Genomic DNA, 24,340 nt, shown 5'->3' on the forward strand with positions numbered 1-24,340 from the left:
ACAGTTCCATCCAATCCAATGTACAACGCTCCATAAACAACCATCCAGCGTATCAAAAAGGCAATCCCAAAATTCATTCTAGGGACCTTCCTTCCTCTGCATGAGGCCAGTTAGACAGGTATTTTTTTTAAAACTCCATTTTATCAGCGACAAAAACAAAACATACTGGAGAAGAGTTATTTTTTACGATCAGAATCACTTCATACACTATTACTTTTTCCCCCGTCCGGTTGTGCTACTTTCGCTGCGTAGTTGGAGCCCAGGTAATTATCGAGATTAATTTCCATAGGCGGAGATTAGGAAAATGTACAATTTGGTTGGAAAAGGACCTTGAACTTGGGTGCATTGTGTACCAGGGAATGACAATTAGTGTTGCTTATTGTTCTAAGTAGGAAAGGTATGACGAGCTGATGTAGATTTTCAACAATATTGCACAATAGTTTCCGGTAGTATATTGAAGTTCAAAGCGTGGTTTGAATGGAAATTCGAAACTTGAACCTTCGATATTTTCTCAAAATGAAATTCTGGAATTTTCATGCATCAATACATGAGTTTGGATACGTAACATGGAAAACCAAACTTCAACTACAAGAATTTAGTTTTTTTTTTAATATTTTAAATCAAATATTTTACAGAGGGCTACATCCTATTATTAATGGTTAACTAACTAAATAAAAAAACTATCATTAAAACAAGCTGAAAACAGTCACCTCGAAAAAGAAAAGGAAGTATTATTTAGAGCACCAAAAAGAAAACAAACTGCACATGCTGCTATACTGCGCTAAATTCAAACGAACTTATTTTATAATGGGCATTGAACAGCAGACCCAATTTTGAGTTTACGACTACAAATGTTAACTCCGTATCCTAGTAATTTTGAACCTTATCAGGGGTCTGTTTAGAAGAAATTTGGGTCCGTTAACGGACCCTTCACAAAATATCTTTTCATAAAAACGGACCCTTCACAATATATTTTAACTTAAAAACGGACCCTTCACAAAATATTTTAACTTAAAAACAGACCCTTCACGAAATGATTTTTCTTTTAATCGGATAAGATAAATTTTTTTATCTTCATTATTATTTTGTTAATCGAATAAACCCTTTCCAGGGCAGAAAACAAGAAAGATGGATGTAAACGAATTAAGTTGTCTTCGGCAGACGATTCTTCCATTATTCGTCCGAAATGAATATTCTGCGTTCAGCACAATAGGCTAAATACCAAATATTTGTGTGTTGCATCTCTAGTTTAGAAGCAGCAATTGTTGTTTATTTTTTAAAATTTAATTTTTTAATTATAATTTTACAGTGTTGAGCATAATCTTGTATGTCTTTACAATTTAAAAACTCTTTGAAAAAATTTTTTTTTTGCAATAACGGACCCTATTTGCACAAATTTATAAAAACGGACCCTGGTTGAAAGAATGTGAGTAATTTTTTCACAATTTCACGAAAAACGGACCTTTCACAAAATGTCTGGACAGATCCCTGCTTATGTAGAAGACAAGGGAACTTCTGGATCAAGTATTGGGTGAAATTTGTCTTCGTGGAGGACTTTTTGATGGAACTAACCCATGTTTGCGTTAAATGGAGAAGAAAACCGCGTAAACCTCCCACGGTTAGCTTGACAACAAGGGGACTCTAACCCATGATCCGTTTACCACTGAAGATATCTTTCATTAGCATTGCGGTCGGTGCGAGCGGGTGCAGAATTCGTATCGACCAGCCATTGCTGTGATTCGATCCCCGGTCGGAGGGAGGCGAGCACTTTATCCCCTGAGCCACCACGACAGAAACAAACGTATAAACCAACTCACACCAAAGAAAGAAGAAAAAAATGAAAAATAAACGGAGTGCTTCATGATTGTGGCTCCAGTGATGGCCTAAAGAAAACTCTAAGGGACGTGACTCCCGTCAATACGAATCGCGATGTAGGATTCGCAAATCGACTCATTATAAATCGTGATGTGATAAGTAAATCATACGAATACATATTGCGATGTATCATTTTCCAAGCTATTTAATACACACTGCGATGTATTCGAATACAAACTGCTAACATGATTTGCAAATCTAATTAGTATTACAAATCGCGATTTGTGGTTCGTATATCACATGAGCATAAATTGCGATGTACAATTTTCAAAATGAGTTGAAACAAATCACGATGCGTGATAATCGCGTAATAGAAATTACGACGCATAGTGGCCAAGTCGAGTTTATATAATTCTCGAAATATGATTCGATAAACACGCCAATACGAATGCGATTCACAATACGCGGAGAATCACCATAAAAGTAGTTTTCCGCGTATCTGAAAAGCTGAATTAGCGGAATTTCGCCAATTAACAGAAACGTGACATGCAAGTATAAAAAAATCCTTAATCGTGATGTTACAAAAACATAAGCAGCAAACTTAGATATCTATACTATTTTATAATATTTATATAAAGAAGAAATCTTAGAACAATCTTAAAGGAAGAAGGAAACTGCATGCAGGTGGAAGACTGTATTTTACGATAACCGCAAGATGTTTCTCAGGAACAGATGATACTGCAAATACATAAAATATAATCGCAATTCTTGCAATAGGCATAAAAATTTAAAAGATTTTTTTTTAACTCAAAGGTTTATCAATTTTCTTCAGTTTTAACAAATCACTCATAATTACGTTTATTGCACATATTTTTGAAGATTTTTATTTTTTTTCCGAGACCACAGAAAACACACCTATTAAACGATAACGGAATATCATAACAATTTATAAAACATTTAAAAAGCAAAAAATTTCTTTGAAAACATATTAACACTGAATATTTTCAAATATTGAAATACATTCGGACTTCTCTATAACGAACTTTTATTTTCCGAACTTCTTCTAGGACCCAAGAACATTTTCAGAATTCCTTCGTAAAATAACTTCTAAATAACTAAGTAAATTCTCTATTTAACGAACATTTCTAAGTGATCAATTTTTTTTTCCTCCTTATATCTAAAATTGTATTTTATCTTTGAATTGCAATCTTAATGCTGTTTTAAAAAGTTTTTCGACGGTTGAGACTTATAAAATATGTACATATTAATTTAGAAAACGATGGTATTATTAATTAATTTTTTTACATAGATCCAATGTTTATGAATTTGAAATCTGTTTTGTGTTGTTTAAAGCATTTCAAAAAGTGAACTTCTACATGACGAATTTTTCATAAACGAACTTTCTTCGGTATTCAGCAATTTTGTTAAATAGAGCTCTAACAGTACCACAAAGAAAATAAATCATTGAGAAAAGTCGGAATTTTTTTTTTAGAACACGTTGTAAATAGTGATTGAGAAGGAGAACAGGATAAATATTTCCCATAATCCCCTTCGATGAAACCAATCCAAAGGTGAAAACTCCAACAAAGTTCATAATTTTATTTTTTTCCCCATTCTATTATCTAATAAATGAAACGAAATGCACCTCAAAATGTTCCTTTTTTTTCCCCGATTACACAGAATAAATTCGTTTTAACTCGAAATAACTAAGGAAGCATTTAAGTGGACTAACATATTTTAAAATAAACGTACTTGTACTAACGAGAAATGCCGGGGGGAAAAAATCTATGCAGAAAATAAGTAGATCAGCTGATTTCAATTTAAAATATAATGTAAAAATGAACTTCATAGCAAACAACAAGTGACAGGATAAGAAATTTGAATCTGTACTAAACATAACACGCCAACGATTTAAGTGTTGACTTTACACCAAAGGCGGCAGACTTTTTTTTAATCTGACAGTTAAATTGCTGATCCATCATAAACCGGGTGTGCATTTGCAGGTGATTTGCAAGATTCTCTTATTATATATGACAAGGAGGTGGATATTAGGTGCAAACTTGAAAGGCCCATCTGCTGATAACTGGATTTAAAAATCATCTTCCTCTCACGCTTGCTGCAATTCTTTAAGTTACAGCAAGCGTGAAAGCATTCAATTATATACAATTACATCCGAGAAGAGGTTGTTAAAATTTTATTATCTCACCGTATGACTTAAAATATTTTTAGTTAATTTAAAAATCATAACTGCTAAAAATTTAGCAGTTTAAAAGAAAGAAATAATTGATTTGTAGGCTTTGTAATGATATTATAAGTATGGTAACTTGTTTTTATTGCGCATTATATTAAAACGAAAAAAATTTTTCTTGCACTTCAACTGATCTAAATTAACCTTGTTGAGATTCCTTTCCCTTGTTTCACTAATTACGTGATTAGGCGTAATAGCCCTCATTCAAGTGTCTCGTCAAATGAGCAATTCAAAAATATGCAAATATATGCCAAAGTTGAACACTGAAAAAGCATTTGCTAAATTTAGCAATACATAAAAAAAGAAGTAAATTTGAATCGTGATTTTATGTTAAACTACCACTCCAATATACGATTCATAAATCAGTGGTAACAAATAGCGATGAAGAGAGCTAAGACAAATTCTAAACTCCTTACTTTCAACTCCAGAAGAATTAAAGTGATTAAGCCAAACCACGATATTTAAATCAGATTAAAATGGCTACCTGTAAGTGACGTCACGTGTGTAAGTCGAGCACGATTGGCTGCTGAATCGACAATTGCTTACCTACGATGACGTCATTTGATGGCATCAAATTGCTTTGTTTATCACATGAACAGGCTTTCGATATAACACAGAAAATGATCCAGAAAATCCGCGTCAGGATACAACGATATGAAAATGAATAGTTTTTATTGTCGTGAAATGCAATTAGTAAAATATTAATACAACATAAAAATTTAATTCACTTAGAAAATGTAAAAGTGGAGGGGAATAGCAATTTAAATTAGCGATTAAAAATAAATTGTAATTTAGAAATTAAAGAAAATAAATCGACTTCCATTTCAACATTACAGGGTGCGTAGCCAAATATTTCAACAAAAAATATGCACCTTTTAAGCACTTTTTAAGCACTCAAAAAATATTTTTAAGCACTTAAAAAAATTGTGATTAGGCAGGGATGGAAAGTTTTTGACTTTTGGCAATAGACGGTTTTATTGTGTTTAAACCGTCATGCCACCCCCCCCCCCAAAAAAAAATGTCGGCACTGTTATTGACAATTGTCAAAAATCATGAAATTTTGAATCATGTGAAACTAATGGCGTTTTCATACGCTACGGACTGACAATGCGTCGAAATAGATTGGGGTTGAATTAATTGTGAAAACGTTGAATAGAACAATGTGAACAGCGTTTTTTTGCATAATTCGAAGCGAAAATCAACAGAGTAAAGGAACTATCTAGTTTTGAAAAAGGGAAAATTAAGCACCTTTAAAAGACACCCAATGAAAAAAGCACCTTTAAGGGCTTTTTAAAAACACTACGCAGCCTGAACATTTTGAGAAAAATTGAGTACAAAAAGTAAATATTTTAAGGAAAAAATCAATCGAAATTTTCAAATTAAAAATTAAAAAAAAATAGAAATTACACTTAAATATTTTTTTTAGTTAAATAATTTTAAAACATATTTTGTTTATTTTTAACAAGAAATCTTTTTTTAAAAAATATCACGAACTTACATTTTTCAAGTTCTTCTGCATCCGCTCCTTCATCATCAGATTCTGTTCCTGAATCGTGATCATCATCATTCTGAAAAAGGAGAGACAGAAAAATAGTTAGTAGGCATAATATTTTGTTTAACTAAAACGTTCGAAAGAATATATATGAAAAGTAGATAAGTATGGCATTGCTGTTAAAAAATCACATTCAAAGTCAACTGAATGATTCGGCTGTATACACAATTTTGAATAAAAATATATTATTATTCAAGTATTATTATCCTCGAAAATATGATTTTTGTTGCTTTCGAATAATTATTTAAGTTTGATACTTTAATAATTGGAAAATATTGATCAGAAGCATAAGCCTATTCAATATTTCAACTTCAAAGAGCAGGTTTAAAAAATAAAAATCTAACATCTTTATCTTTGCAACAAGGTCATCGTTCAAAGCAGGGGTTTCCAACTTACATGAGGCCGGGGGCCCGCAATTAAAAACACCAGTCAAATGGCGGGCCGCAACTTTATCAAAATTTTATATAGGACTCTTATGTTTGAAGGAACATTAAATATTGCTGTCAGATTTTTATCAAGTTGTACAAAACAAAAGTATTAAATTACAAATTAAAAATAAGAAGCAAAATCTTTAAAAATATTTAATTGCATATTAAGAAATCCTGGCTACAATAACTTTAATGTATACCGATGTATTAAACAATTAATGTGCAACAGATAAGAAATTGCTAAGATATAAAACTTAAAAAGTATTTAAAACCCATATAGAATTTTTACGAAAATTGTCGGCAAAAAAAAATGACAACTAATATATTTTGTTTCGCGGGCCACAAAAAAAGGCTTCGCGGCCCGCCAGTTGGCAACCACTGGTTTAGAGCAAAAGTTAATAAAAAAGGATAAGAACAAATACTCATTTTGTAAAAAAATATATACACTTAAGAGCCATTACATTATGAACACCCTGCTAAGGGGCCGTTCAAAAAGTACGTACATCCCGAAGGGGAGGAGGGGATTTGCTATTATGTACGGTTTTGTACGATGGGGAGGGGGGGGGAGGTATTATACAAAGTACGTACTTTATAAACATACACCAAATTTAAATTTGACTTTATCCTACACCCTCCTTAAGTAAATATTTAATTTTATTTAAAACATAATTATTTTAATTTTTATGAAAAAGGGGGGTAGACTAATAAAATGTACGTACTCTAAGGGGGGGGGAGTAAGACCTTATGTACGGTAATGTACGAAGGGGGGGGGAGGGGTTTAAAATTTCTCCATTTTTGTGTACGTACTTTTTGAACGGCCCCTAATAACATGCAGGACCACCTTTAGCCCTCAAAACTGCTAGCACCCGCCGTGGCATTGATTCCACAAGGTGCTGATAGGTAGTCTGAGGTATCTGGTACCAAGCGTTCACCAACTGGCCCTGCAGTTCCCTCGCATTGCGAAGGGGTAGCGTGGCAGCACGAATTTGGCTTTCCAAGTAGGACCACAAATGATCTATTGGATTAAGGTCAGGTGAATTTAGGGGCCAAGACATGACTTGAAAGTCACTGGAATGTTCCTCGACGATTCGACCCTTATGACATGGTGCATTATCCTGTTGGTAAATACCATCCCCCGCAGGAAAAACTGTTGCCATGAATGGGTGAACCTGGTCTGCAACTATGTTCAAGTAGCTTACAAACATCAGGGATTGTTCTATGAGGATTATGGGTCCTAATGTGCCCCTTGAAAACATTGTTCCTCGGCGAGAAACCATGAAAACCTGGGCGAGCGTATTGTTATAGATAGAGGGAGGTCATATTGTAATGGCTCTTCGGTGTAAATAAACTCGTTAAGTTTACTAATAAAAATTGCGTTAAGTTTACTAAATAAAAAAAAAACGCATCAAATTTCAACTCTTCAGTAGCATTTTTCTGGAATGAGGCGGTTGGTATATTTTTACAGTTAATGAATCGCAGACTAACTAACAAATGCAGCAAAACAAAATATATCGCTAAGTTGAAACACTCAAAACAGCGGAGGACCTTACGATTTTTTTTTTTTTTAATAATGGGATTTAATATTGTTGATTTTGTACATAATTTAATTTAATAAGGCTTCATTTTAATTGTTATAAAGATTACGGTATTATAATCTGTTTATAAACATTTCTTAATTATTTCAACTAAACAAAAAAGAAAACTTCCACAGTAACGAATTGTTGGCTAAGAGGACCATCGAGGTTGAGTGAAAATACCGTCACTATGAGCAATGGAAACAACTTTACGCATCGGTTACTTTTATTTATCTAACCTCTATATGTCTAGAAATCCGGTATTTCTAATGAAAACAGAACATGGAAATTCTCACACATTTATAAATCAGATAAATAAAAATTACATTTGTTAACAAGAGTAATAGATTAGATACTTTTGCAAATCGGTTTCAGGCAGAGCAGAGAATGTAATTTATTTATATATATATATATATATATATATATATATATATATATATATATATATATATATATATATATATATATATATATATATATATATATATATATATATATATATATCTTGTTGGGTTTTTGACATGACAGTGGTAAAAACCGTGTTTTTACCGGTAAAAACTGTCAAAAACCTACTATTTTCTTACATTTATGGCATATAGCGGACAATATATTATTTTCACATAATTGCCTTTATAAATGAATGATGTAAATTATTGCTATTGATTTTGCAACTATACACATGTATTCTTATAGAAGGATATACATTCATATAGAAATATTGTTATATACTTATTGAAAATAGTGATACTTTTATCATGATAGCTTGATTTGCAAAGGATTCAAAATTTTGCACTTCTTAATTGTTAGAAATAAACAAACAAACAAAAAAGCTTGGAACTATTAATAAATTCAAGAACTAAAGAGAAGAATTTAAAATTTGGCATTTCTTAAATATTAGAAATAAGCTAAACAAAACTTTAAAAACTTGTAACTACTAACAAACTCTAAGTCAAGAATGACTTGACATTCTTCAGTAATGTAATATGCCAAACAAAATGATGCTTGGAAATGTTGAAAATTTTGTTTAGTATCCTAATATTTTACTTCAAATAATATGTTTTGGTATAATCATGTTGGGAAAATGCAAGAATCTGTTCTTAAATATCTTTTAACAACTTTTTTTCTAATTTTATTGCCCAAAAATGAATGAATTTTAAATTATAAGCAGTTAAACTCAAATAAAAATAGTTTTACCAAAACATGGGTTTTTGACAGAGGGGTTTTTGACATGACGGTAAAAACCATGGTATAAACCGGTAAAAACCGTCATGTGTCAAAAACTTGCCAACCCTGATATATATATATATATATATATATACACACATGAAGTAAAAGATTTTACATTTTTTTTTTTTTTACACAACGTACTTACTAAAATATTTTTAAGTAATAATTTTTAAAAACAAAAACAAAACAAAAAAATATAATAATCGCAAGAAATGTTTTTTTTTAAACTTGTATTTCAGTTTTTAAAAAAATATTAAAACTTAACAATTATGTATGTTTATTAAAATTTAGAAGTCAGGAGAACATAATATTCATCCTTTGGACTACTCCTATTATTGTTTTTTTTTAAAGAAATTTAACATTTAAAAAAGTAATCCACTTATACAATAAAATTTTCCAAATAAAAAAAACTAATCCTGGTAATAAAGTTTAATGTAATGTTGCCAATGAAAATTTTGAGTGAAAGGAGAGCTACATGACAGAGCGCGTTTTCACGGTTAAACAACATTTTGAGTCATTCTTTGGGCATACGATATATTGTTTAGGTAATTAGAACTAGCTGCCCAGATCATGCATTTTTGAAAAAATATAAGATTAATGCAAACAAGCCTATAACCGCCCGTGCCTTGAAAAAAAAAGACTGAGCGTCGAATTAATGAAATTCAGCAAACGAGCATTAAGAATTTCAACAACAGAGTGCGCATGTGTCAGCAAAACTGAGGTAGATACTGATGGACTGTAAATTAACTGACCGACAGCAAATTTACAGTCCATCAGTATCTGATTTTGCTCTAGGTTGTTGTCGGTCGCAATTATAATGTAAGCTTTTATTTTTTTATTTTTAAATTTGTTACATTAAACTTAAAAAAAAGGTCAAGTTTTTAGTTTATTTATTTATTTAAGAAAATGCCAAACAGGAGAGCGGGTCGTTAAACGCCGCTGGATTGGAAAATCGCTTCCGACTTGCTATTTAATAAATAACTCAATACTAAAAGGAATCAATGCCTATACTGTTATGAAAACATTATGCATCAATACAAAATTCACAATTTTGAATTCAGTACAAAAATTATAAATTCAAGATAAGACTTAACACTAGTTATTTCTATAGTATTATAAGACAACTCCACTTATAGATCATGAAGAGAACAAAACAATTTTTATTCATATTGATACATCATGATTCATGATCCAGTTTAGCTCTAAAGGCTATGTAAGTCGTTTCACCTGTTACGATGATAAATAAAATTTATCATCTATAGTAGAAAATAGCCGTTTACATACTAGAAAGTAATAAATGCTGGGGATAATATATTTTCTTATAGGTGATGGCATACTATTTAAAATGTAAGTACAAGTGTAACGAGTATAAAGGTAAAACTGTGAGTTCGGCAATCTTAATGCAAGAGAAAGTGACAAAAACAGGAATACTACGATATACCGTCACAAAATATCGATATTTACGATTGTCTGGCAATCAATAATTATCAATACTCACAATAATGATTCAGTCTATAATTAACGCTAGATTATCGCATTTGAAGTTGATCACTCTCGATAATTATAGAAATATTAGACCTTTTATGAAAGATCATGTTTTTGTGAATTCGTAAAAACTCCACTGCCAATTTTTTTCAATTTATAGGATGCCTAAATATTGTAGGATGCACTCTTTCTGCCAGTAGTCCTTTTTTGTAAACACGTGAAATTAATAAGACCATATTTTTTAAAGGGGAGAGGTCTTTCAAGGAATTCTTTAAAATTATATATTAAGACCCATTGAAAAGTCATCCAAATTTTTTTTTAAAAAAAGTAAAAGAATTTATTTTTGAAATGAAAAACATGAATATTTTACGTAGGGTATGTGTTGACTAGAAATTATTTCGTGATGAATCACTTTTAATGATTCAACATTTTGAGAACGGTCCATTTTAACGATAAAATTTTTTTGTGCAGGGTCTGTTAATGGACTCAAATTTTCTCTCAAATTACCCCTGATCACCTTAACGATATATCGAGGAAATGTTTTAAACATTGTTAGGGCGATAATTGAAAAATATCGATAGATCACGATACACCTGCCAAATATATCTACAAGTGTCGCCCACTTATTTGTTTCCAGCGGTTCGTGTATTAATCCTATTCTGATATTGCCTTTACCGTTCAAATACTGATTATATAGGACTCAGTTCTATCCTCAATAGCTATTAAAAGCTAGTTCGAATGCCAGTTACGGCGATAATTGAAAAAGATCGATAAATCACGATACATTTGCCAGATGTATCTAAAAGTAACGCACACTTATTTGTTTGCAGCGGTTCGTGTATTAATCCTATTCTGATATTGCCTTTACCGTTCAAATACTGATTATATAGGACCCGGTTCTATCCTCTATAGCTATTACAAGCCAGTTTGAATACCGTTACGGCGATAATTGAAAAATATCGATAAATCACGATATATATGTTAGCTCTTGAAGTGATACACATTAAACCTAATCCGACATTTTCTTTGCCGTTCAAATAATTGCATAGGACATAGAATAGGAAATAATTGCTCGGTAGTGATTTGAAGCCAGTTTCAGATATTTTTGGAAATCCAGGCAGATGGTGGGCAATGCTACCCACATAGACTCGATCATGGAATTGGTAGCCTCGATGACCAGCATGGTCAAGAACTAACAGTTGTGGCAATGCTTTACGTTTCCCAAACAAATAAAATAAATAATAAGTTTGCACAACTCAACTTATCCATACATTTTATCACATATCTGTTCACTTGATAAAAATTTGCCATCGATTTCTTAGTTAATTATCAAAAATCCAAATGGCGGAAATTCGTGATCAATAGAGTGCAATAAATATTTTATTATCAAAATACGCCGGACGGATGACAGCTAGTTATATAACACGTTCTTTGTAACTTAACCCAATTGCGGCCAAAGCTGCTAAACAATCCATTTAAATAAATATTATTTTTATTAACTCTGTGAAGTATATTTTTCACTAATTTAATTTTTTTGTTATTGCCAAAAGTTCTGAAGATATCTATAAAATATTAACAATTCAATTGGAGTAAACACCTATGAGAAATTTTTAAACTAGGCTAGTTTCTTAACTTGAGATGGTTATTGACTAATTTGACTTTTTAAGAAAGCATAATTATTCCATTTGAGATTAATCATGAGTTTTTAAGATAGATTGAAGTAGCAAGTTTTGTTAATAAAGTAAAAATTAAACAAACGTCATAAAAAACTAGTGTTAATTTGCCCATTGGTGTATATACGCACCATTTTATTTCTTAAATAAAATATTTTTCATGGACGAAACTTTTTTTTGTGTCTTAATGAATGTAAATTAAGCATAATTCAATGAAAATCATATCACATTTTATAAAATTTCCACACTTGGCCTAAAATGAGTTAAAACGACGCTACCAATTAAGTAGTAATGGTTTTATTTTGCATTTCATCATTTGCTAAGATAAATAAGCGTAACGTAAATTGTTCTTGTAACTAACTATTTAAATTCTGGCTTATGCGAACCATAATAATTTAAATTAAATTTCTTAAAATTGGAATGACGCTTCGTTTAAATTATTACTCTTTCAAACATAAATCACTTAATAAAAATAACAAAACTGTCACTTTATGCAAATTAAAAGACAAAATTAGTTGAACACTCGGCATTAAATGTCAAGCACATTGAATGATTGTATTCAAATGTTGCTTAGACAAAATTTTCATAAGTGAATACTATTTTTATTAAATTTTGTATGATCTTATAGATGTTATTACCTAAATTATTTCCAGCTTTAATTTTCTTTGCAAAAATGATTGTAAATGCGAAATCACAAGAAAAAGAAAGAAATACTAAAAATTAAACATTTTCGAAGGTAATTATTCTACTTTTTCTTAAATTAAACTTCTTTAAAATATTTAAATAATTATCTTATTAACACTAGATTACCTAAGGAAGTCATTTTGACTACGTTTAATTTCAATTAGAAAAACAATGATGTATATGACACAATTTCTTAGAATTTTGTACAACATATAATTTTTTTATTGCTAATGTTTACTAATAACTTGTTATACAACTGTAAATAATATTAAAAAAATTAAAAATTAATTTTAAACAAATTTCTTTACACATTATTTATTCCTGTACAATCCAGTCATTTTGACTGCTTTTGGGCAATATAGGTATATACTAAGTTTGTCTTTCTAGTGTTAATAAGTTAAATAATATTTTTTTTTTTTTTTTTTTTTTGTGCAATTTACTTGATATGAGTGCAAATTTAATCTCCTTAAATGTTCTAAGTTATCACTAAACTAAAATAAATTTAAGAATTTGACGCCTATTTTACCGCACGAGGTAAAAAATTATACTTATTAATTAATAATGCTTCGAATCACAAATATTAGTGCACAATCAAGCTACGATGTAATGAGACACAACATCAAAATCTAAATTTTAGCAATGACAAAATTAGCGAAAGAAAAGGAAAGAATTCAACAAATATTGAACTTGTCCCAATTAAGAAAACCTGTTTTAAGAACGTAGACTAAATCCACGTGAGATGGTTGGACGGTCGATTAAAAGAACTCATTTATCATAAAAGTTCTTGAGGAAACACCTCTCTCCTGTTTTTTCAGTAGCACAAGGTTAAGGTGCGACTACCATTAAATAAGCGACTATTTGATTCTATATAACCGAATTTTTCAATAAATATGTAATTCGTATAATACATAAAAAGATGTATGTAATTAAATTCTACTGAAATAATAAGCACAAAAAAAATCGGAGGTACTTAAACTTTAATGTTTGGTAATTATTTATTTTTTATTAAGGAAAAATGAAACAAAAATTCCAAATTAGTAAAATAAAAGCCATGAATTAGCGGGATTGGATCGAACGTAGAATTTAATAGCACATGTAGCTGTTAAGAAATAAACGATAATTTCATTCTATACAAAGGAATTTTTGTTAAATATGCTACTTACACGTGAGAATACAAAAAAGATTTCTTTGAATTAATTCTACTAACATAACACTTAAATGAAATCAAAGAAAATCAGAAGATGAATCAGAGAACGTAATGATGTCTACTAATTGCGACTATTAATTTTTATTGCGGAAAATGAAAATAAAATCCAAAATTAGTGAATTGAAACAAGTGAATTAGTGGGATTGAATAGAACGTAGTAATAGCATAAAAGCTACATGTGGCTAGTATGAACTGCTGTGTAATGACTTCCGATACCAGAATTAGTACTTGTAACCTTACGCAGTACAGTAACCATACGCAAAAATAATACATAAAGATGTTTTGACATAAATTCTACTAGCATATCACGTAAATAGTTGGAAGTACTTTATTAAACGCGAATTGCAAAATATTACGAATACTTGCCAGCAATTAATTTTTTTCCGTCGCTACAAATTAAACAAAATTTTAAAACTAGAAAAACTGAATACGTGATCTAGTGGGATTGGATTGACTGCAGAATTTAATATCACGAAAGCCAAGTATAAACAATTGACTTTATGTACCAGAATTTTCAATAGTTATGTTAATTATACATAAAAATAATACATAAAGATGTTCTTAAATAAATTTTCCTGCCAGAGCACGGAAGGGTAATCGCGAATTGCCAACTATTACAAAAACTTCCCAGCAATTTATTTTTTATGAAAAATGAGGGAAAATTTCGAAATTAGAAAGATTAAACAAGTGAATTAGTGGATCGGATTAAACGTAGAGTTTAATAGCATCAAAGTTAAATTTGGCTAGTGTAAAATGAGAAGAAATAAACATTTATTTAATTCAATACAATGGAATTTTCAATAAATGTGTTCATTATACATAAAAATAATGAATGAAGATATTTTAACAATTTAAATAAATTCTACTGGCATAGCACATAAATAAACGCGACTTGCCAACAGTTACAATTACTTACTAGCAATTCATTTTTTGAAACATATCTTGAAATGAGGAAAAAAATTGCTTTTTCGGGATTATATTAAACTTAGAAATTAATGGCTTACGAACTGGATGCGGTTATGACTAAAACAAAAGATTTAAAAGAAGAAAATATTGCAATAATACGCACAGTATCCAAGGCGTCAAAATCAAACAATGCTAGAAACTCGTCTAACACAAATACAAAAAGATGGAATACAAAAACACGAAAGGTCAATGAGGCAATTCGGGGCATTATCTCTCAAAGAAGTCGAACCATCTGAGAACATTAGCTAACAGAAAGACTGTGACAGAACTGTGAATTATAATAGAAAACCGAATATAAAGCCTATTTTATTTTACAATTATAATTCCTGCATTCAGTATCAGAAAACAGATAAGTTGATGAATATATTTGCACCACAGTTGTGTTTTGGGAATACGTAGCAATACAAGTGCTTTTTGGGAACACGTAGGAATGCGAATAAGTAATAACAGCTAAATACTTCCATAACAAACACTGAGTTTTAAAAAATAAACAAGTAAATAACGGGGCAACATCGAATACTCGAGATTGAATTAATTAAATAGTTGATTAGCATCTGCAGTGCAGATGTCTTATGAAATTGGATAGATTTTCAGATGTTTATCTTCAAAACACAATCTCATTTATTTTGTAATATTGATGTCCCCAAGCGATGATTACCAAATACAGAAAATTAATTTGTTCAGCTGCTTATGTAGATTTCAACGACCTTATTCAAATGACTACAGCTTTGTGTCAATCATGAGGAAATACAATTTTTTTCTTTCTATTATCTGGAAGTTTTATGTAAACAAACATAGCCACATTATGAAACGAAGGTTGCGTGGTCATGAAAATAGTTGATTGTGATTTATTTTTTTCCTTTTTAAAGAATGGATAATTATAGAATTAAAATAGCTTTTCTGTAGTTAAACAGTGCAAAATCAAGTTTAAAAAATGTAGACTACGATGGAAATACTTTAATGTCAAGAGTAGGTTTCTTGGAAAAATTATTGGTACGCATTTCTAATTATGCTATATTTAGAAGCACAAGTTATTTACTGCGAAAAGTTTCGCATGTAATTGATAGTTTAAATAATGCTCAATGGGAAAAGATACATTATACCAAAAAAATTGGCTAATTTGCTGATTGTATGGTTTCATGGCACAAGAGATGGAGGCAGTGCAGCTGCACCAAACTAGTTTTTAAAAAATAAAAAAAAATCTGCAATACTTTAAACAACTAAAAAGGCGCTAGAAACTTGGTAGCAATTCTTTGATGGGATTGCGACGATAAATCTTCATAAGTCTAGAAATTCGTGATGAGTTCGGGCTCGCTTTTGGAGATCTAAGTCCGAAAGAAGTGATGCATCGATTTACTTAAGAGTGAGTCCTAACGAGATTTACGTCGCATAAAGGCCAAATTTTGAGGTCTCGTTATTAGGCATTTGATGCCTAAGCAAGAAAATTAGTCATTAAAACCGTTTCAACAAAATTAATAAAATTTTACATTTTTTATACTTAATAACTGCACCAAACATTTGTTTAAAAGAAGTAATATGAAAATTACGAAAATTTTATTATGTGACCGCGACAGAAAAGTTTTCACAGAAGCATAATATCCAGAGCCCGTGCCGGGAACGGGCTCATCTTTCTACTAGAAATAATAAATAAAAAAAATTAAAAAAATAAAAACAGCCATAAAGACAATTTCGTTGAAATTAGACAAATATGCTTTAAAAATAACAGATGGCATGAAATTTAAGAAGAAAAAAAAATTGACACATAAAAGTTAATCGGAAAAAAAAATTTTGAATTTTATATAATTTATGTACTGCCGAGGAATTAAAAAAAAATCCTTCCCATTTTTATTTTTTTTTAATTTTGTTGCAATCCTGAATAAGGGGATCATAAAAATTACAGTGTGCGTTTGTTCCACCAAAGCAAATTCAATCACCTGACGAAAGTTTAAGTGTACAACGATAATTGAAAAATAATGAATAATTTATGTGGTAACGGAGAAAAATCTTTCTAAACCTTCGATAGTTTGATCGATTTTTGAGTTTCTACATTTTCCAGATTCAAATCAGTCACTTGAGGAAAAAAAAAAAAAAAGCGATATTCCAATAATAATGTTTTTCAAGTGCATTACGAACTATAACTGAGATCTGTAGCAGTCGAATGCGTGCTCTTGTACCATTGTTAAAAATAAATAAATGAAATTTTTTTTATAAAAGCTAGTAATTGCCCAGACGGAATTTGTACGCTCCTCTAGGACCTTTAACTAGTGTTTCGTATAATATATATGCTATTACTCGAAAAAGGTCCGTCACCAATAATTGATATAACAGTATGCGACACCATAGCAACGTATATGTTTAAAATTATGTCAGCCATTTTAGAAAGGATCAAAAATAAATCAAAATAATTACTTCGAAACTATGTTTTTATTTCTATAAAAAATGCAAAATTATTCTAAAGAAATACTTTACATAACTATTATACACTACTTAAACTATCACAAAAGACTACCTAACAAAATGAATCTCAATAAATACTCGACGTATAGCCAAATTATTTCACACCGCTTTAGACAACCTAACCAAATGACAAAATCGGCAGTTTTTCAAATAACCTTTAAAACTCCTGTCAAAACAAAAACCTGATGAAAAGTGCCAAAAACTGGCAAAGTCTCCATTATGTCATTAGGGACATTCTATTCGAAGTCAAGCTATATCATTTACAATATTTACATTATAATTATTACTATTACATTATCTGTAAAAAATATAGCCAAAATTATAATTAACTGCTTAAAAAAACATGGTATAATTTATAATTAAAGATCATTATTACTTGATCTATTCAGTTTATATTCAGGTAGTAATTGTTATAAATCTAAATATTGATTCTTTCATGCAACAATTTAGGCAGATTTCTTTAGCTTAAGAAAAATTAAAGCGGTTGCTAATAATTGTCTGATCTCAACTTATGAAATTCATTTGGATTCACAATATTTGTTAATGCTTATTTGCGTACAGTAAGAAAAAAACGAAACACCCTGAATAATTTTTGATCAAATAATACGATTTTCTGAATGGTAGCTCAAAAGTCTCCCCTTACAATAGCAATTAAAATATCGTCTTCACCAGTTAATTATATGTTACGAAATCAGACACAAAAACGTAGTTTCATTAAACAAAAAAAAACCTTTTTTCGAGGAATTAGGAAATCTGACCCTATGTGACGATAATTCCAGGCAGAAAATAATTTTTAATTTTTTAAATTATTTTATTTAAAAACAGTCAAAAAAATTTAAGTTAGATAGACTAATTTTTATATCATTTTAAAGAAAGCAATTTTCCATGGAAAAATATGACATTTGAATGAAACACGTGGGAAAATACGACATTTGAACGAATAGCACTTGTGAAATCAAATTCGAAAAGATCAAAACTTCAAAAAATTTGATAACCAGAAACTATTTGACCAATTCTATTCAAATTTTGTATTTTGCCACATAAAAAATTTCTTTTTGCTGTCTTCTTCATTCAAAAGTGAAAAATAATCTTGGAGAGCAGGAAGCTGCGAAACTGGTGTTTTGTTATTGCATGCTAAAGCGAAAAAAAGTTTTAATGGAATATAAAATGAAAAATGATTTTACACATGATGCACAAGATGATTATTACGTGCTTTTTATCAAGATTGCTCTAGAATTTTCATTTTTAAAAATTAAAGAAATCAACAGAGGATTATATACTTTTATTTAAAATTATTTAACATTTATAAAAGATTATGATCTACTACAGCAAAATTTTGGGATTTTGGTAATTGTCAAATGTACTAAGTCAAAAAAAGGTTTCAGACATGACGGCTAAAACCATCATTTATCAAAAACTTGAACCCTGTACTATCAGATGCTCAACATCCTATATTTTACTTCAGTTTATGACCTACAACATCGATCACATTGAATCAAAATGAAAATTCAAGATGTCATTGATCAAGACGGGCGCGAGCGCCCCATCTTGCACACTTTTTGGTGAATGCATAAATAGTTCTAAAAAGTACAAAATTTTTATGCACAAGCAAAAGATTTGATTCTCAGTGCAGAAAATGAGTTGTAAATACAGAAAAGGTAGAAGCTATATAACACTATATTTAATTAAGAGAATAATGGGAAACCAAAAAATCACAAACTTGGCGACCTCATAGTGGAGAGACAGTTATAAATTTACATAAGTATTTTCATTAATGCGTCTAAAATTATTTTTATGATTTTACATTTGAAATTAAAATACTTTAGAAATAAATACATATTAAAAAAATATTTTTTGAAAACTATGTTAACCTTGATCTGTCCACGTGACAAACGTTTGTCACCATCAATCACAAAAGGCAAACTGATGAAAATTCATTTGAAAATTATAGTAAAAAAATTGATTATCATAAAATGTTGGCATAAAACAATGATGGTGCAAATAATGCCAAACAATTGATTAATTTTAAAAGTAACATATAGGCAAAAGCAGGTATTTGATCAGCAGATGCTTTTGAAGAATTTCCATTTCATATCATTTAAAAAACAACATTTAACATAATAACAATTAAATAAGAAGGTTAAAAAAATTCATGTCGAAACTGAATGCACGGTCATTGTCACGATAATAAATTTTAAACGGGGAAGTTGAAATATTTAGAAGTAAAAACTTAATTTAGATAACAAGCAAATCGACATAAACAAAAATATGCGCCAAACCACATGACAACTTTGTAATACAATAATTTCATCTTATTCAGGTAACTAAAGACTTAAATATTTTGTTTGTTAAAATAATAAAATAGATTAGTTTGCTCAAATAATAGATTTAAAATTTGCATTTGGTTGCAATTTTAATGAATGTTCTGACCCATGAACTTCATGAAATAAATCTTTCATATCTACCTATAAAAAAATAAACAATAGGTAGAAGCTGAAGACATTGACTAAAAAATAGTTTTCAACATTAACTGTTTTGACCACGCCGATCTAATGGACACGAACAGAAAGAAAAATACCATGTTGAAAAATAAGAGAATTATTCAGCTTAGCAGATGCAACTAAAGTTTGTTTTATTTATTTAAATAAACAAGCATAAAAGCTTAAAAATTTCTTTAGCTTTAAAAACAACACCTGGTTTCGTGCATTGCATTTATTTGCAAAATGGCAACAAAAAAAAAAGAAAGATTTCACACTGATTTACTAAACCAAAGAATAAAATAGTAACGCAACTAGTCAACATTTACAATGTAATAATGAGCTTTTACACTTCTTTAACAATACTTATATAATACAAAATAAAATAGTTTAATAATAATATAATACTAAAACAATGAATTTAAAGAAAAAAAAGTTTAAGCTACAAACTTTTAAGTTTTTGTACATTGCAGTTAATAGCAAAATGACACTGAAAATACCACACTAAACCAGATAACAAATTATTCCTAAAATAAATAATAAAGCTTTCAAACTACACTTTCAAAGCAAAATAGAGTTTTTATATTAATTTAAATACTAATACCAGTATTTATTAAGACTACAAACATGAAAACAAATTTATAGTTAGACCAATTAATGCATCTCCCGATCTTTTATCATGTAAGCAAACAGAAGACTAAAAACCAGCAACCAGCTACTTATTTAACCAACACAAGCAAAATTATTCCATTACATTAAATGTACCAATTCTTAGTCAATGAAATTTGAAATATTCTTTTGAAATAATAGAAATATATACAATACATAAAACTCTGGAAAAACATCAAATAAAATCAGGAAAACATAGGCAAACAACGGAAACAAAAATCATGAAAAACAATTATCCGATTAATTTTCAAACAATTACCACACTCAATAGTAAAAATAAATTTAGATGATTGTGTATAAAAATTAAAATAAATGCTCATTAAAAGAAAATAAGTATCAGAAGAGTCATGAAACTATGTATCAAAATAATCTGAAATTAAGTGATTGTAAAAACATTCAAAACTTAAAATATATGAAACCATGAAAATTTTCAAATACATAACAAAACATGAAAATGGAAGCTTTAACTATAAATAAGACAACTAAAGGACCAATGAATTTGAACTCCCAAATAATGAAGGTAGTAAAAAAATACATTTATATATGTTTAAAATTTAAAAACTGTTGGTTATTACATATGAATATAAAAGACTGTATCAACAATATAACTAGAATTTAAATGGAAAAATGAAATGGTTTGATATTATTATTATATAGTATTAAAACAACTTTAAGAAATCTGAAATCAATTTTTTGTAAACTAAAAATAAAAAAAATTGATTCAATAGTAACAAAATTATAGGAAAATTTGATTGAAAAAAAAGATAGCAAACCAGTATGACAATAACCAAGAACATAATTGAAAATTGTTATTCAGAAATATGCTCATATCTCTTGAAATCGCAACAACTGGTATTCAAAAATAAATTAAAAGACAATTCACTAAAGCTAACTTGAAAATAGATTATATAAGGACATGCTTTTAAAGAAATAGAAATATTCATCCACAGTAAATAAATATCAATGGTAGTTACAAGAACATTACTGTTGCTAAAGATTTGAAACTATTAATTGTAAAAAAAAAAATGCACATAAATGGAAAGATTCCAACAATGCAAGCAATAAATATAAAGTATCTGCTGAAAGTCAAAATACTTGTCTATAATTCATAAAATAAAAATAATTATCTTAAACAATATTAAAAATAATATTGTAAAACATTACCTATAAATTGTAATAAAAAAAAAACATTTCAAGATGATGACTATTACATTTAATTAGCATTAGTCATGAATCCTAATGCTAACAAAATAATAAAAATATATAATAAGTTATATAGTAAGTTGATCAAGCAAATGTTAACATTAAAAATAAAATTGTAACATAGAACCCCACTTTCTTCAAAAAATATGAATACTCAAAAAAGTAGTTCTGAAAATACCAAGAATATTTTAGTGACTATAGAATTATCAGTTTCTGTTAAATTAATAAAATATAATTAAATTCATGCAATGTCAACAATAAATTTGTATCATATGCAAGGAATCACAAAAACATTTTATAAATTTAATGCAGTAGTAATCTCAAACTTGGCAACTACATTCCCAAAATATTAATATTCATACACAATAATTTTTGTGAATATTGATCAATATTATAGAGCAATATTTCATCAAATAAAATAAATTTATTCGCACAATGTCTACAATAAAAATGAATAAATTGCTAGGAATTAGATAAAAACTTCTAACAATGTATTGTAATGCAATAACTATCACAAAATTGAAAGCTATACTCCCGAATAATTAATATTCACAAATATAAGAATAATTTGCCTAATGAAAACTAAGCAATATCGATTAAAACTGAATTCCAGCTAGTAAAATAAGTGGATTCAAGAAAAAACAAAATTGTATCACCTGCCAGAAATTCAGAAAATACTTCTAACTATCGAGTACATCAAAGATGAAATAACAATAACAAAACTGGCAACTACATTCCCCCAAAAATTACTGCTTAACACATAAGAATTGACTAATGAACATTAATATAGACCAATATTAACGATAATGGATTGAATAAGAATATAGAGTTCTGATAAAAACGATATTTATTTTCAATATATAAAATTAAATGTAGAGCTGAATATATTTTATGCAAAATTATTCGACCTTCCGTTTCAATCACAGTACAACTACCATCGATTTCTGTACAACTACACTACCTACTGATCAAGATGAAGCTAATCAATGTATATAAATAAATAATTCAGATATTCTCAAGAAGAAAAATTCAAACAAAAACTACTCAAAACTCAAAGAATTTAACCGTAAAAATATATAAATCTGAAAAACTACATCACGATTTTCTCTATAATATAATCTACTCTTAAAATATATATATATAAAGGTAATAATATTTTATTTCATATTGTTCAAATAAAATAAATAAAACATTTGCAAATTTCCAATAAAATGTTTTACAACTACACTAACACATAAAACGACTTCCCCGTATTCAACATAAACAAGAATGAATCATAACCTACGTTTGGGTTTACACGAAACAGTAGCACTATTTAATTATTTTTTAATTGCAACATATTTTGGAACAAACGTAGGGGTATAGTTAGTACTAACCTGTATTATAAATATACCAGTTTTGTCAGCCATGACAGCTTATCTGCGCCAACGTAACTGGCCAAGAGTGCGCGAGGAACGTAACGCACCGGTAGTAGTAAATAAAAAGTTGGGGAGGAAAAAAAAAACAGGTAAAACTTGGCGCTTTAACTTACCTTTGACGGGAAAGATTCTTCATTTAGTGATTGTGTTTTTAACTTATGCGTCAAATATCTGAGCATTTCACTGATAGTAGTGTAGTGTTTCCTGCCGAACACGACTTTTTTTTAAGTCTTCCAAGGGACTTAAAGGTAACCACAGGGCTACAAAATCGTGAACGTTTGTTGGGTTTTAAAAATACCTAATTTCATGCTGTCCTAGCCATATATACTCCTTCATCCCATCTGTACTAGAGTATCACTACTGTTCGACACTATACGTAGCTAACAGAGCTGTTGTGAATGAAAATTTTCGTCAAATTTCTCGCACCTCCATTTCGTTCGATTGTATGATGACCAACTCCGCCAGCCCCGGCAGATCTCGCCAACAATATGAGCCGGTGTGCGCCCTAGAGGTCGCTGGTATCTGCACCTCTGCAAGACATGTCCACTATACTTTTTACATTTTTTAACCATATAAATGAATAATAACGAAGTTGTGTTTATGATAAATAGTAAGTTGCATTCGTTTGGAGCAATTGTTTACAGTTAAAATTCTAGAAAAATAAATGTAGAATCGGATATTAGGGAAAATAAGATGTAGAATTCCCCATCTCCGAGTAGGTTAGGTCCTTTCGATCGTGATTGGCTGAAAAGCATTGACGTCACCGCAATCATCCGGCGCTCTTCACAGTTCGTACTTTTGTTCCAGTTTCGCTCTTTCATTTCCACCACCACATACTACCTTCAAGGTTTTCTTTACTACTGATTCAAGCTTACTGTTGAAACAGGTCGATTTTTTTTAATTGATCTGCCGAATACAGAGCTCAATTTTTTTTCGTTAATTCTCGAAATAATTTGGAAATTTTCCTTAAATTTTATTGGATTACTTCAGCAGATTTTAAAACCGTTTTAATTGTGAAGCACAGAAAATGTTTCCTTAATAAAATAAATGAATGTATGTACAAATTTTACGTTGATGTGCAAGCGCTATCTTATTAATCCCTCTCAAAATTTCAATTAAAATAAGTTTCTTTTTAAAAAAAATATTATGATATTTGTTTTTTATTATATGAAAGATAATTATTTTTATTGTATTTTCAAAAATGTAATAGATTGTTTTAGCAAACATAAATAAATCCTTAATAGTTTAGCTCATCAG

General features: G+C 29.4%; 1 protein-coding gene across 6 annotated transcripts in view; it reads right to left on the minus strand.

The window, feature by feature from the left end:
• The window catches only part of LOC107451797 (uncharacterized), a 320,945-nt gene extending 297,106 nt beyond the window's left edge, over positions 1-23,839 (minus strand). For 2 of the 6 annotated variants that reach the window (XM_071182272.2, XM_016068015.4), the window contains exons 1-2: positions 23,197-23,757; positions 5,562-5,631 (exon numbers count right to left, since the gene is read on the minus strand). In XM_071182272.2, the coding sequence (XP_071038373.1) occupies positions 5,562-5,631; positions 23,197-23,262 (136 nt within the window). In that variant the 5' untranslated portion in view covers positions 23,263-23,757. Of the gene's footprint in view, positions 1-5,561; positions 5,632-23,041; positions 23,169-23,196 lie in introns of those variants that run through there. The other 4 variants (XM_071182274.2, XM_016068013.4, XM_071182275.2 and 1 more) reach the window with 4 other exon arrangements.
• Positions 23,840-24,340: the final 501 nt, after the last annotated feature.

The sequence above is a fragment of the Parasteatoda tepidariorum genome, chromosome 4, assembly GCF_982258835.1.
Source record: "Parasteatoda tepidariorum strain Cologne lab strain chromosome 4, Ptep-v5.0, whole genome shotgun sequence".
NCBI lineage: Eukaryota > Metazoa > Arthropoda > Arachnida > Araneae > Theridiidae > Parasteatoda > Parasteatoda tepidariorum.